General features: G+C 39.9%; 1 protein-coding gene across 1 annotated transcript in view; it reads left to right on the forward strand.

Annotated features, from left to right (window-relative positions):
• The first annotated feature begins 3799 nt into the window (after positions 1-3799).
• Positions 3800-17255, forward strand: part of KCNMB3 (potassium calcium-activated channel subfamily M regulatory beta subunit 3) — a 36409-nt gene continuing 22953 nt past the window's right edge. Inside the window, exon 1 of the mRNA XM_042956945.1 lies at positions 3800-4062. Within this exon, the coding sequence (XP_042812879.1) occupies positions 3956-4062 (107 nt within the window). The 5' untranslated portion in view covers positions 3800-3955. The remainder of the gene's footprint in view (positions 4063-17255) is intronic.

Here is a 17255-nt window from a genome sequence, read left to right on the forward strand (position 1 = left end):
TTTGGGTTATGTGACTGAGGGAATAATGTTCCCAAAGCACTGAGCACAATCCCTAGTGTGGGGTTGCTCAGAAGTCTGTGATCACTACTTCCAGGAGATGTGGGGTGGGGTGGGAGGTTGGGTTCTTTCCTTTCTAGGTGAGCACTGCCACTCAGCAGCTGAGGTGAGGAGTTCTTACCTTATTGTGAATCCAGGAGAGGAGATAACATTTTCTTGCAAACAAATTTATGGTTTCATATATTTCAGTGGATCTTAAAAGTGGAAAGTACATTAAATCATCTGCTCTAAACCCCTCACTGTACTGAGCTCAGATCCAGGGAGGTCGTGTGATCTGGGACTAGAGACAGAGTTCAGTTTTCCAAGGTCAGGCTTCCAAGACCTATTTAACCCGTAATGTGACCTGGGGGTTTCCAAAGAATGAACATAGGACCACTTGTATTAGAATCACATGAGGAGCTTTTAAAATGCAGGTTCCTTGGTCTTATAACCAAGCTATTTTATCAGAACCTCTAGAGATGGGACCTAGGAACCTGTATTTCATAGCAGGTCACACTTAAAATCAAGTGCCACTCATGTAGCGATCAATACCTTGATCTGCAATATTGTAAAGCATGCCCAAACCCAGTGCCACCTGAAGACTTGGTTGCAGTGGATTTGAAATAGGACCATAAATCCAGGACTGTTGAACTATGTAACAGTTTCAGCTATTGCTTCTATTACTTTCTGCTTCAATTATCCAATGAGTTGTCTTTACGCCAGGAGACGCTCAGTTCTCTGGCTCCTGTGAAATTGCATAACTCAGTGTGGCTCTCTACTCTTGCAAAAGCCCAAGGAATGAATTAATACATGTAAAGCCTTAGAACTGTGCCAGGCTCATAGCAAGTGCTCAATAAGAGTTAGTTATTAGTATTATTTCTCATTAGAGCAGGAAGAACATCTGCAGAGGGGTGATGTTGGTTTCTCTGACATGAGCTTAGGTCATAGGATCAGTGTCTATTTGATTAGGGAAGATGGCTGGAGGCAGTCATTAAGATAAAGGCAATGGAAGATCCCTTTACGACTCCTTAAGTGCGTGGCATAGATCATACACTCTTGTTGTTTTTGTTGTTTTTTTCCTGTGAAGAGAATGTAAGATCAGATATGACTTTACTTTTGATACTTTAAATTGTTGCTTGCATCAGCAGAAACTACTCATAATGGGATGATGTTTCAGTTGGGGATTTATTTATTCTCCTACCTACAAACACACAGACACACAAGAATGTAGGCTGTTGTATACTTTTTAGGTTGCTGTAAATGACTTGTGCATGTCTAAATTTGAAAAGAGAGCCATAGTGTTCACGAACATGGAGAATTTCAGCTACAGAATTCTTAGCTGTGATAGGTAATGTGTAATTGAGAGAATGTGAAAAAGAATGAGGAAGTAGGTTCTCCAGCATGATAAAAGGGAAAAGTAGTTCTTTTTTTCCCCTTGAGTAAAGCATTTGTTAAATGCAAAGGAAAATGACTATGGGCTCTGGAGCGAGGAGTCCATGATGCCAGCATTTTACAATAACATCCCCTTTCATCTACACATCTCAACAGTTTATGGGCACTAATTAAGCCTCACCATACTCATACAATTCACACTGTGTTTTATTTACTCCCTTTTTACTGAGGAAAACCAAGGCAGTGAAAGTTTAAAGGGTTATTTGGAGTTACAGAGCTGGGATTTGAACCCAGTACCCAAAGCTTCTGGCCCAGAGAGGAAGGGGACCCACATGGTGGGTTTGACAGTTGACTCATAGCTGATATTTGGTGGAGCAGGAAGTGATCTCGGGCAACTCTGAGAGGAAGGCATAAACCAGGAGCTCAGGGATGGTCTAGGGGACCAAGAGAAGGGACCAGACGCCCTGATATATAGTGAAGGCACATGTACCTGGTGTCTCTTACACCATACTCCTTCTGCCTTATTTGCCATGTCCCTGAATAGACACACTGGCATTGCAATTCATACTGACCATTCTAGATTTTTGGGACTGTGAGTCTTGAGTGAAGTATGTATGTGCAGGGGACTTGCTGTAGGGGCCAGAGGGGGGTGGGCTGGTAGTGGTGGGCAGAGGTGAGTCACCAAGTGAAGCGGCAGTAGGAGGTAAATCAAAGGGCAACAGATTATGTTACTCCTTTTCACCTGTCATTGACCCTATTTAAAAGGGAAGAGAAAACAAAGCACTAGGTCTGAGATCAATCTCAGATGGTCAATTGTGACAGCTATGCCTCAGACATATTCAGGCCCTGACTTGTCTAGGACCTCAAACAAATGTCTGGGTCTCTCAGAACTCTTGAATGGAGACTAAAAGTAATTGGAAATAACTCACTTTCTCTCTCTATACCCTCTTAAGATGAATTTTTAAAGATCATACATGAGGGTTTTCACATAATGGAGTAAGAATCAGAAAAAGGGGACGACCAGAAGGCCCCAGGAAAGGTGGATTCAAGTCCCGGGAGCCATGTAGGGATCTCACAGGCTCAAACATTAGTATATTTTTGAGATTGAATCAAATATGTAAAAATAGTAGCAAATTATTTACCTCTTCAAAGAGAGTTACATACCAAATTGCAGGGGAATTTATTAGCACATCTACATCTGAAAAAGAAAGGTTATATATTTATAAGGCTAAGTTGCAAGGAGGGGGCAGAAGGGAAAAAGTTTTAGTTGCTATTAGATTTTATTCCAAATGATATCAGTTCATTAGAAACATATGGTTTATAAAAGACTTAGGCTATAACTCTAAGAAGTATATCAATACTATCAATACAATATCATACTCTCAGAAGTATATCAATATATATTTTAAGCCATATTAAATTGCTTTAATTTAATAACAAGTATTAACAATAACAATAACAATAACAAGTAACAGTTAATCTGGCTATATATACACGGATATTTACAGAAGAGATTATGCTTACATTCTTGCCCATGGTAATGTTTTGGAAAATGGTAAGATGATATTACCCTTATTAAAAACATATGGCAAAAGTGGTCTATCTGACATTTTATTACCCACCTTTTAGTAAGCTAATTGATGTTCATGATTTGAAAGTATTGAAACATCTCCAAATGTGTTCTGGGTTATCAAAGAAAGATAACAAGATATTCGATACAATTTTTTCAAACCTTGATAAATTTTATTTTTATTTTTTGTAACTAGGTCCCACACCCAGCGTGGCCCCCAAGGGTGCGGGGAGGGGGCTTGAACTGAGGACCCTGAGAGATGAAGACCTGAGTTGAGATCCAGCCAGATGCTCACCCCGCTAAGCCATCCAGGCGCCCCTTGATACAGTTTTAATGGTGAGTTATTTTATGGCCCTTGAAAATTTGGGAAATCACATATGGTATAAAAATGAATTCTCTTAATTGGAACATGCAATTAACCGGAAAAATCCACTCTCTACGCTGGCACTCTAACAGACAATTTGTGAAAAAGGAAACGTAGTCAGGGCAAAACATTTCCTCTTTTTATAAACCTTGAACTGAGTATGTCCCTCACCAATTACAAAGGGTCCCTGGGGCCTCAACTTTCCACAAGCGGTTAGGTCTCTATGGCAATGCAGCTGGCTGCTGGAGCGGAACCCAGGTGACAAAGCGGAACATAGGTGACAAAGCGGAACACAGGTGACTAGGCGGAGGCAGGCGCTGGGTGACCATGGGGAGAAGGTCTGGATGCAGAAGGTTATTAACGGTCTTCTTGAGCGTCTAGGATTGATACTCTGCTTTTTGAGAAAATGCAGACCTTCCCCCCACCCCCTCACCCGCCCCTGCCCCAGCCTGCCTCGACTTCCCACGTCTCCTGGAAAGCGGGCGCTGTGCACCGCTGCTCCTGATGGCTGCCTGCGCTGGGACTGGCGGCTCCCTCTGGGACCCCACTTCCGTTGATGCCTAAGCTTCGCCCTTCTTGTGCCCTCAGAGGCTATGACTCAGGTGAAAGGAGTCCATTTTGGCCAGGCCCCTGGTCTCATGCAGCCGTTCAGCATCCCCGTTCAGATTACACTCCAGGGTGGCCGGAGGCGCCAGGGGAGGTAAGCCACCACCAGAATCTCTCTTGCTGCGTAGTGGCTCCAAGAGCGGCCATAAGGAGTATGAGGTTAGATTTGGTCGTCCTCCTCTAAGGGTGCCCACTTGCCATGGCTCCTGAGGGACCTTGGGGCCTTCTCCCCCCAGCAGCACTGACTTCAGGGGGCTGCATCCTTTCTTATTGGCTTCCTCCTCCATTTGCATTGCAAAATTTTGAAGGCCAGGGACCTTTTTTTTTAACTCCCCTGTGGCTCCCTAGCACTAGGACATGGCCCAGTACATGTCTGGTGCTGAATAAATATCTCTTGGTTGAATGAAGGGATGAAGAAATTGTCACCAGCATTTGGTCCCCCTGGTCAAGCATGCTTGGGTCTTGCAGTCACAACTGAACTGAACTGAATTCAAATCTCAGTTCCACTACTTAACTAGCTATATGACCGTGGGCAAGCCATGCAATCTCTGTCTGCCTCATCTCCTTGTCCATAAAGTGGGGATAGTAACAGTCTCTACAAGCCTTGGCATACTTTCTAATACTGCTCTTGGCACTATTCCATTATACTTTCTCTATATTTCAGCCACTGTTTTTAACCACCCACCTTTTAAAAAATGTTTATTTATTTATTTTGAGAGTGAACGAGCGTGTGCATATGTGAGCAGGGGAGGCGCAGAGAGAGGGAGGGAGAGAGAGAATCCCATGCAGGCTCTGCAGTGTCAGCATTTAGCCCAACTCAAGTCATAGGACTTGATCCTGTGAACCATGAGATCATGACTGGAGCCAAAATGAAGAAAGAGTCAGGCACTTAACTGACTGAGCCACCCACTTCTCCTTAAGGGAGGAAGTGAAAGGGGCTATCTTCAGGACTTCCTTTTCTCCAGCAGAGAAATGCAAAGCTGAGGGGCTGAGAGCCTTAAATGAAGCTGTGGTCCTTCTGTCTGCTCCTGGGTTTGGGCCAGTGGGGTGGTTGGAACTGGGCACCGAAATTGAGAGAAGAGCCATGCCAGAGGGTGTGTGAGGAATGGAATATTAAAAGCTTGCCAGTTTGCTCTTGGAAGGGGCACACCTCACAGCCAAGTTCACACACTCTATCTGGAAAAAAGGCTGGTTTGTTAGTGGCTCCAATGGAGTTGGGAGCTGAGAAAATGGAAACAGTAAAGACCACAGCTGCCATCACATTAATCCTGTAACTATACTCATGGGAAGTTGAGTGAGAACGAGGGAAAGTGAGATAGAGGGGTTTGGGGGAAGGTGGGATCGGAGAAGAAAGGAGCAGACCAGAAGGGGAAAGACGTGGGGGCAGAAGCACTTCTCTCCTAGAAATGCACTAATGCTTTTGTGAAAAGACAATTAAAGTGAATTACTCTATGGCAGAAGGTCAGATGACGAACATGCAAGGGAGCAAGTTTTAGTGCCCTCTTCATAACATAATTAACTAGATATAAGAATAGTTGTTTTCTCCCCAAAGCAATACAGTCTCCCATTTTCGTTTCTGAGATGCACGATTGGATTATTGCTCTTTCCTCTTGCTGAACTCTGTGAACCATGCTGACTTTACTCAACCTCATTTGCTGTTTCAAAAGAAGTTGTTAAATAATTTTGTAATTTAAAAAATACGAGGATAAGAATAATCACCCAAATCGTCTCTGTAACACCAACAAATCACAGGGAAATGTTAATTTAACATCCCAATGCTTAGAAGTTGCACACACATGTGAAATGGGTGTCAGATGGATTATCAAGCTTTGATGAACAGCAGCATCTTCCCAAGGACGCTTCTCACACCAGTTACAGTGTTGGAGGAAGAGGCTGCTGGCTTCTGCAGGGATCACAGCCAGAGAAGTATGTTCAAGCTCTTTGAAACGGAGTTTGCCTGAGGCTAAGCCAGAAGGTGCCTGTAGCAATGTGTGGGAAAGAGCTGGTGGGAAAGTCAGTTCTGTCTGCAGGGAAGCAACAGAAGGGGGTGGGGGCTGCCTAGACTATGAATACAACATCTCCAGGTAACACATTGGCTAGAAGTGGAAATACTTTGCTGGCAAAAAGGAATAAAAATGCTAGTCATCTCACTGGCTAGAGAGCAAAATGAGATCATTCTGAAATGCTTTGAAGCCCTTGGATGAAAGGTGCTTGTAAATACCACAAAGTTAATTACAGGGATATTTATGGTCTCAGAAACCTGGAAAAAAAAACCCCAATAATTAACAATAAGGAAATAGGTAAGGAATTTATGGCATATCCAATTGATGGAATATTATGTAGCCAATAGAAGGGTTACAAAGAAATGTTCATGACATAAGAAAGTGTTTATTATGGTAAGTGAAAAGAGATTAAAAAAATATAACCTATATCCAAAATGATCTCATTCTATTTAAAACAATATAGAGGAGGGAAATAACCTAGTAAATGAACAGAAGTGATCTCTAACTGGTAGAACTGTGGGTGAGTTTTATTCTCTTCTCTAGACTTTTCCACACTTTCTGAGCTTCATAACATGAGCATATGAAAAGTACATTACTTGCACGAATCCTTTGACATTTGTTGGGGCTTTCTTTATGGCTCCATTTATGGTTAGGTCTCATAAATGTCCTTATATCTTTGAGAAGAATATATATTTTGTAGGGGATAGCATTCTATATTACCATTTAGAAAACATAATTGCTTAGATAATATAATTACTTACAAAGGACATCCCAAACATTACAAAGTAATGTTACAAAGTAATGTTACAATGTTAATTACTTTGCTGAAATCTATTTCCTTACTGATTTGTCTGGTTATCAATTACTGAGGGAGGATGCAAAAATATCTCATCATTTGTTCCTGAGTTTTGTCTGTTTCTTCCTATAGTTCTGTCAGTGAGGGAATGCTATTAGGTACATATAAATTAGTATTGTTAGCTCTTCTAGGTGAATCTTTAATCAACATTATTACCTTCTTTATTTCTAAAAAGCTCTTTAACCTTAAGGTTCATATCAGCTTGCTTGTCATTAGACTTTGCCTGACAAATTTCAACCTTTCTACATCTGCGCATTTCCCATGGTCTCTCTCAGCCTATTGGCAAATATTCCTGCCTTCTGGTTGCCATTCCTGTTATGGAGAAGTAAGATCTCAGCCTGTCATTCCTTTGGGGTTAATCTGTCTTTTTCTCTGGCTGTTTTTAAGATTTTCTGTTGTGGTGTCTGTGCAATATCTCTGTGATGTGCCTAATGTGGGTTTCTTTTTATTTTATCCCACTGGGTTTCTGTAATCTACAGACTGGGTTTTCATCAATTCTGAAGTTTATTATCTTTTTAAAATATTGCTTGTGACTTATTTCCCTTATTTCTGAAATTCTGAATAGATCACATGTTAAACATTCCCTTTTTATTTTCCATGTTTCTTCATCTCTCTTCAGTATTTTCCATTACAAAAAATTATTCCGTATTATACTCTGGCTATTTTGCAGATCTATTTCTATGTTTACTAATTATATTTTTAGATGTATCTAATCTACTGTTAAATTTGTCCATTGAGTTTTTATTTAAATTATTTTATTTTTCATTTCTAGGAATTATATTTGATTCTTTTAAATATTAGCCTGGTCATATTGTAGAGTCTTGCTCTTTCTGATATTTCTTTTTTTTTTTTTTGGACTTTTTTTAAAATATTAATTTTATTTTTAAAAATTTACATCTAAATTAGTTAGCATATAGTGCAACAATGATTTCAGGAGTAGATTCCTTAGTGAGCCTCACCCATTTAGCCCATCCCCCCTCCCACAACCTCTCCTGTAACCCTCAGTTTGTTCTCCATATTTATGAGTCTCTTCTGTTTTGTCCCCTCCCTGTTTTTGTATTATTTTTGTTTCCCTTCCCTTCTGTTCATCTGTTTTGTCTCTTAAAGTCCTCATATGAGTGAAGTCATATGACTTTTGTCTTTCTCTGACTGACTAATTTCACTTAGCATAATACCCTCCAATTCCATCCAGGTAGTTGCAGATGGTAAGATTTCATTCTTTTTGATTGCTGAGTAATATTCCATTGTATATATATATACCACATCTTCTTTAGCCATTCATCCATCGATGGACATTTGGGCTCTTTCCATACTTTGACTATTGTTGATAGTGCTGCTATAAACATGGGGGTGCATGTGTCCCTTTGAAACAGCATACCTATATCCCGTGGATAAATGCCTAGTAGTGCAATTGCTGGGTCATAGGGTAGTTCTATATTTAGTTTTTTGAGGAACCTCCATACTGTTTTCCAGAGTGGCTGCACCAGCTTGCATTCCCACCAGCAATGCAAAAGAGATCCTCTTTCTCTGCATCCTCGCCAACATCTGTTGTTGCCTGAGTTATTAATGTTAGCCATTCTGACAGGTGTAAGGTGGTATCTCATTGTGGTTTTGGTTTGTATTTCCCTGATGATGAGTGATGTGGAGCATTTTTTCATGTGTCGGTTGGCCATCTGGATGTCTTCTTTGGAGAAGTGTCTATTGATGTCTTTTGCCCATTTCTTCACTAGATTATTTGTTTTTTCGGTGCTGAATTTGATAAGTTCTTTATAGATTTTGGATACTAACCCTTTGTCTGATATGTGGTTTGCAAATATCTTCTCCCATTCCATTGGTTGCCTTTTAGTTTTGCTGATTGTTTCCTTCGCTGTGCAGAAACGTTTTATTTTGATGAGGTCCCAGTAGTTCATTTGTGTATCCTCATGATTAAAAAAAATGTTTATTTGTTTATTTTGAGAGAGACAGAGGGAGAGAGAGGGAGTGCACGTGCACATGAGTGGGGGAGGGGCAGAGAGAGAGGGAGAGAGAAAATCCCAAGCAGGCCCATGCTATCAGCACAGAGCCTGACACAGGGCTCAAACTGATGAAACATGAGATCATGACCTGAGTCAAAACTAATATAATATTGTATGTCAATTATACTTCAATTAAAAAAACTGCATAACCTGATTCTGATCTAATTTAGAAATAAAACAGACCTGATAGTATACGAGACTATACTTTCTCTTTGTAATATTTCTGTCGATTTCATTCCAATGCTTTATGGAAAGGTGACAACCTCATAGATGTGTTATGAAGCAGCTTTTTCATGTTTGGGAGGAAGGATAATATAGCCACTAAAAATGAATATTCAGATATATTTTTATTATTATGAATTGATAGGCTTTGGTTTCACCATCACTGTGAACAAGATACTCACTCTAACTGCAGACAACTAAAAAGTTTTGGTCAAAGCTTACCAAAAGTTGGAAATACTCAAAGGACAAAAACTATGGGAAAGTAGGAACCTAGAGGGGGGGAAAATGTACTGAAGTAAATTTTCACCTTGAAGACATTTGCACTGCAGAAACTGATGGCCTTGAGCTTCAGTCTCACAGTATGCGGGAAGGACACAGGGATGAGAAACACTGCCCAGGGCCTATCCAAGGCATGGGAGTTAATATACCACTCAACTAGAACTGAGACCACCAAGGACCTCATACTCAGTATAAAAATGAACTAGAAATAATCACTCTCACAGCTCCACAGGACACTGCAAGGAAAATGCCTTTCTCAAACCTTGACACTGAGCAGAGCAGGAAAATTACAATCTTCTGTGAGATTTTCTAATCTCAACATAATCTTCAAGACAGTTTCTGCCTGAATTCACACTACCTAAACAATCCAAAACCCTTAACCTAAGAATTGTGTTTAATGTTATCTCAAGTAGGTCGTACTCTTTGGCAACTGGCAGAAGCAAATACGTAACTTTTCTGTAAGAGCTAACCTCTAATCTAGGCCTCAGGGGAGTCCTATGAAGTTTCAAGGAGTACATGTTCTCATTCAAAAGTCATAAAACACAGTAAGGCCTTTGAGTGAGAAACAGAATTGCATCCACAAAAAACTTCAGGTATTTGGGCAGTATATAAAAATGTATTTTGGGGCTCCTGGGTGACTCAGCCGGTTGAGTGTCTGACTTCAGCTCAGGTCATGGTCTCACAGCTCATGGGTTCAAGATGCACATTGGGTTCTGTGCTGACAGCTCAGAGCCTGGAGCCTGCTTCAGATTCTGTGTGTGTCTGTCTCTCTGCCCTCCCCCCCCCCCCCCCCACTTGCTCTCTGTCTCTCTCTCTTTCTCTGTCAAAAATAAATAAACATTAAAACGTTAAAAAAAATAAAAAATTAATAAATAAATTAAAATGTATCTCGGGGCACCTGGTGGCTCAGTGGGTTAAGCGTCCAGCTCTTGATTATGGCTCAGGTCATGATCTCACAGGTTGTGAGTTCGAGCCCCATGCCAGCAGACAGCCTGCTTAGGATTCTCTCTCCCTCTTGCTCTCTGCCCCTCACCCACTTGCTTTCTGTTTCTCAAAATAAATGAAAATAAACTTCTAAAAAATGTATCTGGGGGCTCCTGCGTGGCTCACTTGGTTAAGCATCCAACTCTTGATTCGACTCAGGTCATGATCTCACGGTTCTGACTTATTAGAACCATATGGTTCAAGCCCTGCATGGGGTTTTGTGCTGACAGTGCAGAGCCTGCTTCGGATTCTCTCTCTCCCTCTCTCTCTGTCCCTTCCCTTCTCTCTCTTTCTCTCTCTCAAAAAATAAGCTAAAAACATTTTTGTAAATGTATCTGTAATATGTTTAAAGAAACAAAGAAAGGAGGGCACTTGGGTGGTTCAGTGGGTTGAGCATCTGATTTCAGCCCAGGTCGTAATCTCACGGCTCATGTATTCAAGCCCTATGTCCAGTTCTATGCTGACAACTTGGAGCCTAGAGCCTGCTTTAGATTCTGTCTCCATCTCTCTCTGCCCCTACCCTGCTCACATTCTGTCTCTCTGTCTCTCTCTTTCAAATATAAATAAACACTTGGAAGAAAGAAAGAAAGAAAGAAAAAAAGAAAGAAAGCAAGCAAGCAAACATTAGAAATATCAGAAAGAGGTTTTTTCCTGCTTTCTCCTTGAGGATTTTGATGGCTTCCTGTCTTACATTTAGGTCTTTCATCCATTTTGAGTTTATTTTTGTATGTGGTGTAAGAAAGTGGTCCAGGTTCATTTTTCTGCATGTCGCTGTCAAGTTTTCCTAGCACCACTTGCTGAAGAGATTGTCTTTATTCCATTGGATATTCTTTCCTGCTTTGTCAAAGATTAGTTGGCCATACACTTGTGGGTCCATTTCTGGGTTCTCTATTCTGTTCCATTGATCTGAGTGTCTGTTCTTGTGCTAGTACCATACTGTCTTGATGGTTACAGCTTTGTAGTATAGCTTGAAGTCTGGGATTGTGACGCCTCCTGCTTTGGTTTTCTTTTTCAAGATTGCTTTGGCTATTCGGGGTCTTTTCTGGTTCCATACAAATTTTAGGATGATTTGTTCTAGTTCTGTGAAGAATGCTGGTGTTACTTTGATAGGGATTGCATGGAATATGTAGATTGCTTTGGGTAGTATCGACATTTTAACAACATTTGTTCTTTCTATCCAGGAGCATGGAATCTTTTTCCATTTTTTTTGTGTCTTCTTCAATTTGTTTCATAAGCTTTCTATAGTTTTCAATGTATAGATTTTTCACCTCTTTGGTTAGATTTATTCCTAGGTATTTTATGGTTTTTGGTGCAACTGTAAATGGGATGGATTTCTTGATTTCTCTTTCTGTTGCTTCATTGTTGGTGTATAGGAATGCAACCGATTTCTGTGCATTGATTTTATAACCTGCAACTTTGCTGAACTCATAAATCAATTCTAGCAGTTTTATGGTGGAATCTTTTGGGTTTTCCATATAGAGTATCATGTCGTCTGCGAAGAGTGAAAGTTTGACCTCCTTCTGGCCGATTTGAATACCTTTTATCTATTTGTGTTGTCTGATAGCAGAGGCTAAGATTTCCAATACTATGTTGAATAACAGTGGTGAGAGTGGACATCCCTGTCTTTTTCCTGACCTTAGGAGGAAAGCTCTCAGCTTTTTCCCATTGAGGATGATATTAGCGTTGGGTCGTTCATATATGGCTTTTTGATCTTGAGGTACACTCCTTCTATCCCTACTTTCTTGAGGGTTTTTATCAAGAAAGGATGCTGTATTTTGTCAAATGCTTTCTCTGAATCTATTGAGAGGATCATATGGTTCTTGTCCTTTCTTTTATTGATGTGATGAATCACATTAATTGTTTTGCGGATATTGAACCAGCCCTGCAACCCAGGTATAAATCCCACTTGGTCGTGGTGAATAATTTTTTTAATGTATTGTTGGAGCCAGTTGGCTAATATCTTGTTGAGGATTTCTGCATCCATGTTCATCAGGGAAATTGGTCTGTAGTTATCCTTTTTAGTGGGGTCTCTGGTTTTGGAATCAAGGTAATGCTGGCTTCTTAGAAAGAGTTTGGAAGTTTTCCTTCCATTTCTATTTTTTGGAACACATTCAAGAGACTAGGTGTTAACTCTTCCTTAAATGTTTGGTAGAATTCCCCTGTAAAGCCATCTGGCCCTGGACTCTTGTTTTTTGGCAGATTTTTGATTACTAATTCGATTTCCTTACTGGTTATGGGCCTGTTCAAATTTTCTATTTCGTCCTGTTTCAGTTTTGGTAGTGTATATGTTTCTAGGAATTTGTCCATTTCTTCCAGATTGCCCATTTTATTGGCATATAATTGCTCATAATATTCTCTCATTATTGTTTTTATTTCTGCTGTGTTGGTTGTGATCTCTCCTCTTTCATTCTTGATTTTATTTATTTGGGTCCTTTCCTTTTTCTTTTTGATCAAACTGGCTAGTGGTTTATCACTTTTGTTAATTCTTTCAAAGAACCAACTTCTAGTTTCATTGATCTGTTCTACTGTTTTTTTGGTTTCGATAGCATTAATTTCTGCTCTAATCTTTATTATTTCCTGTCTTCTGCTGGTTTGGGGTTTTATTTGCTGTTCTTTTTCCAGCTCCTTAAGGCATAAGGTTAGGTTGTGTATCTGAGATCTTTCTTCCTTCTTTAGGAAGGCCTGGATTGCTATATAATTTCCTCTTATGACCACCTTTGCTGTGTCCCAGAGGTTTTGGGTTGTGTATCATTTTCATTGACTTCCATATACCTCTTAATTTCCTCTTTAACTGCTTGGTTAGCCCATTCATTCTTTAGTAGGATGTTCTTCAGTCTCTAAGTTTTTGTTACCTTTCCAAATTTTTTCTTGCGGTTGATTTTTAGTTTCATAGTGTTGTGGTCTGAAAATATGAACGGTATGATCTCGATCTTTTTGTACTTACTTAGGGCTGATTTGTGTCCTAGTATATGGTCTATTCTGGAGAACATTCCATGTGCACTGGAGAAGAATGTATATTTTGCTGCTTTAGGATGAAATGTTCTGAATATATCTGTTAAGTCCATCTGGTCCAGTGTGTCATTAAAAGCCATTGTTTCCTTGTTAATTTTTTGATTAGATGATCTGTCCATTCCTGTGAGTGGGGTGTTGAAGTCTCCTACTATTACGGTATTACTATCGATGAGTTTCTTTATGTTTGTGTTTGATTTATGTATTTGGGTGCTGCCACATTTGGCACATAAATGTTTACAATTTTTAGGTCTTTTTGGTGGATAGACCCCTTGATTATGATATAATGCCCTTCTGCATCTCTTGATACAGTCTTTGAAGTGTAGATTTTCTTTTTTTCTTCTTTTTTTCTTTTTTTCAATATATGAAGTTTATTGTCAAATTGGTTTCCATACAACACCCAGTGCTCATCCCAAAAGGTGCCCTCGTCAATACCCATCACCCACCCTCCCCTCCCTCCCACCCCCCATCAACCCTCAGTTTGTTCTCAGTTTTTAACAGTCTCTTATGCTTTGGCTCTCTCCCACTCTAACCTCTTTTTTTTTTTTTTTCTTCCCCTCCCTCATGGGTTTCTGTTAAGTTTCTCAGGATCCACATAAGAGTGAAACCATATGGTATCTGTCTTTCTCTGTATGGCTTATTTCACTTAGCATCACTAAAGTGTAGATTTTCTGATATAAGTAAGGCTACTCCAGCTTTCTTTTGTTGACCATTAGCATGATAGATGGTTCTCCATCCCCTTACTTTCAATCTGAAGATGTCTTTAGGTCTAAAGTGGGTCTCTTGTAAACAGCATATAGATGGATCTTGTTTTCTTATCCATTCTGTTACCCTATGTCTTTTGATTGGAGCATTGAGTCCATTGACGTTTAGAGTGAGTACTGAAAGATATGAATTTGTTACCATTATGATGCTTGTAGAGTTGGAGTTTTTGGTGGTGTTCTCTGGTCCTTTCTAATCTTTGTTGCTTTTGGTATTTATTTATTTATTTCTCTCTCTCTCTCTGTCTCTCTCTCTCTCTCTCTCTCTATATATATTTTTCCATCTTTTCTCCCCTCAGAGAGAGTCCCCCTTAAAATTTCTTGCAGGGCTGGTTTAGTGGTCACAAACTCCTTTAATTTTTGTTTGTATGGGAAACTTTTTATCTCTCCTTCTATTTTGAATGACAGCCTTGCTGGATAAAGAATTCTTGGCTGCATATTTTTCTTTAATATATGAAATTTATTGTCAAATTGGTTTCCATACAACATCCAGTGCTCATCCCAAAAGGTCTGCATATTTTTCTGATTCAGCACATTGAATATATCCTGCCACTCGTTTCTGGCCTGCCAAGTTTCTGTGGATAGGTCTGCTGCAAACCTGATCTGTCTTCCCTTGTAGATTAGGGACTTTTTTTTCCTTTGCTGCTTTCATGATTCTCTCCTTGCCTGAGTATTTTGTGAATTTGACTATGATATGCCTTGTTGATGGTCAGTTTCTGTTTAATCTAATGGGGGTCCTCTGCGCTTCCTGGATTTTGATGTCTGTGTCTTTCCCCAAGTTAGGAAAGTTTTCTGCTATGATTTGCTCACATAACCCTTCTACCCCTATTTCTCTCTCTTCTTTTTCTGGGACCCCTATGATTCTGATGTTCCTTTTTAATGAGTCACTGATTTCTCTAATTCTTAAATCATGCTCTTTTGCCATAATCTCCCTCTTTTTTTCTGCTTCATTATTATCTATAAGTTTGTCCTGTATATCACTGATTCTCTGTTCTGCCTCATCCATCCTTGTCGCTGCTGCATCCATCTGTGATTGCAGCTCAGTTATAGCATTTTTAATTTCATTTTGACTATTTTTTACTTCTTTTATCTCTGCAGAAAGGGATTCAAATCTATTTTTGACTCCAGCTAGTATTCTTATTATCGTGATTCTAAATTCTGGTTCAGACATCTTGCTTGTATCTGTGTTGGTGAAATCCCTGGCTGTCGTTTCTTCATGCTCTTTGTTTTGGGGTGAATTCCTTCATTTTGTCTTTTTTTTTTAATATATGAAATTTATTGTCAAATTGGTTTCCATACAACACCCAGTGCTCATCCCAAAAGGTGCCCTCGTCAATACCCATCACCCACCCTCCCCTCCCTCCCACCCCCCATCAACCCTCAGTTTGTTCGCAGTTTTTAACAGTCTCTTATGCTTTGGCTCTCTCCCACTCGAACCTCTTTTTTTTTTTTCCCCTTCCCCTCCCCCATGGGTTTCTGTTAAGTTTCTCAGGATCCACATAAGAGTGAAACCATATGGTATCTGTCTTTCTCTGTATGGCTTATTTCACTTAGCATCACACTCTCCAGTTCCATCCACGTTGCTACAAAAGGCCATATTTCATTCTTTCTCATTGCCACGTAGTATTCCATTGTGTATATAAACCACAATTTCTTTATCCATTCATCAGTTGATGGACATTTAGGCTCTTTCCATAGTTTGGCTATTGTTGAGAGTGCTGCTATAAACATTGGGGTACAAGTGCCCCTATGCATCAGTACTCCTGTATCGCTTGGATAAATTCCTAGCAGTGCTATTGCTGGGTCACAGGGTAGGTCTATTTTTAATTTTCTGAGGAACCTCCACACTGCTTTCCAGAGTGGCTGCACCAATTTGCATTCCCACCAACAGTGCAAGAGGGTTCCCGTTTCTCCACATCCTCTCCAGCATCTATAGTCTCCTGATTTGTTCATTTTGGCCACTCTGACTGGCGTGAGGTGATATCTGAGTGTGGTTTTGATTTGTATTTCCCTGATGAGGAGCGACGTTGAGCATCTTTTCATGTGCCTGTTGGCCATCCGGATGTCTTCTCTAGAGAAGTGTCTACTCATGTTTTCTGCCCATTTCTTCACTGGGTTATTTGTTTTTCGGGTGTGGAGTTTGGTGAGCTCTTTATAGATTTTGGATACTAGCCCTTTGTCTGATATGTCATTTGCAAATATCTTTTCCCATTCCGTTGGTTGCCTTTTAGTTTTGTTGGTTGTTTCCTTTGCTGTGCAGAAGCTTTTTATCTTCATAAGGTCCCAGTAATTCACTTTTGCTTTTAATTCCCTTGCCTTTGGGGATGTATCAAGTAAGAGATTGCTACGGCTGAGGTCAGAGAGGTCTTTTCCTGCTTTCTCCTCTAAGGTTTTGATGGTTTCCTGTCTCACATTCAGGTCCTTTATCCATTTTGAGTTTATTTTTGTGAATGGTGTGAGAAAGTGGTCTAGTTTCAACCTTCTGCATGTTGCTGTCCAGTTCTCCCAGCACCATTTGTTAAAGAGACTGTCTTTTTTCCATTGGATGTTCTTTCCTGCTTTGTCAAAGATTAGATGGGCATACGTTTGTGAGTCTAGTTCTGGGATTTCTATTCTATTCCATTGGTCTATGTGTCTGTTTTTGTGCCAATACCATGCTGTCTTGATGATGACAGCTTTGTAGTAGAGGCTAAAGTCTGGGATTGTGATGCCTCCTGCTTTGGTCTTCTTCTTCAAAATTACTTTGGCTATTCAGGGCCTTTTGTGGTTCCATATGAATTTTAGGATTGCTTGTTCTAGTTTCGAGAAGAATGCTGGTGCAATTTTGATTGGGAGCATTGAATGTGTAGATAGCTTTGGGTAGTATTGACATTTTGACAATATTTATTCTTCCAACCCATGAGCAGGGAATGTCTTTCCATTTCTTTAAATCTTCTTCAATTACCTGCATAAGCTTTCTATAGTTTTCAGCATACAGATCTTTTACATCTTTGGTTAGATTTATTCCTAGGTATTTTATGCTTCTTGGTGCAATTGTGAATGGGATCAGTTTCTTTGTCTTTCTGTTGCTTCATTGTTAGTGTATAAGAATGCAACTGATTTCTGTACATTGATTTTGTATCCTGCAACTTTGCTGAATTCATGTATCAGTTCTAGCA

Source organism: Panthera tigris, chromosome C2, assembly GCF_018350195.1.
Source record: "Panthera tigris isolate Pti1 chromosome C2, P.tigris_Pti1_mat1.1, whole genome shotgun sequence".
NCBI classification, from domain to species: domain Eukaryota; kingdom Metazoa; phylum Chordata; class Mammalia; order Carnivora; family Felidae; genus Panthera; species Panthera tigris.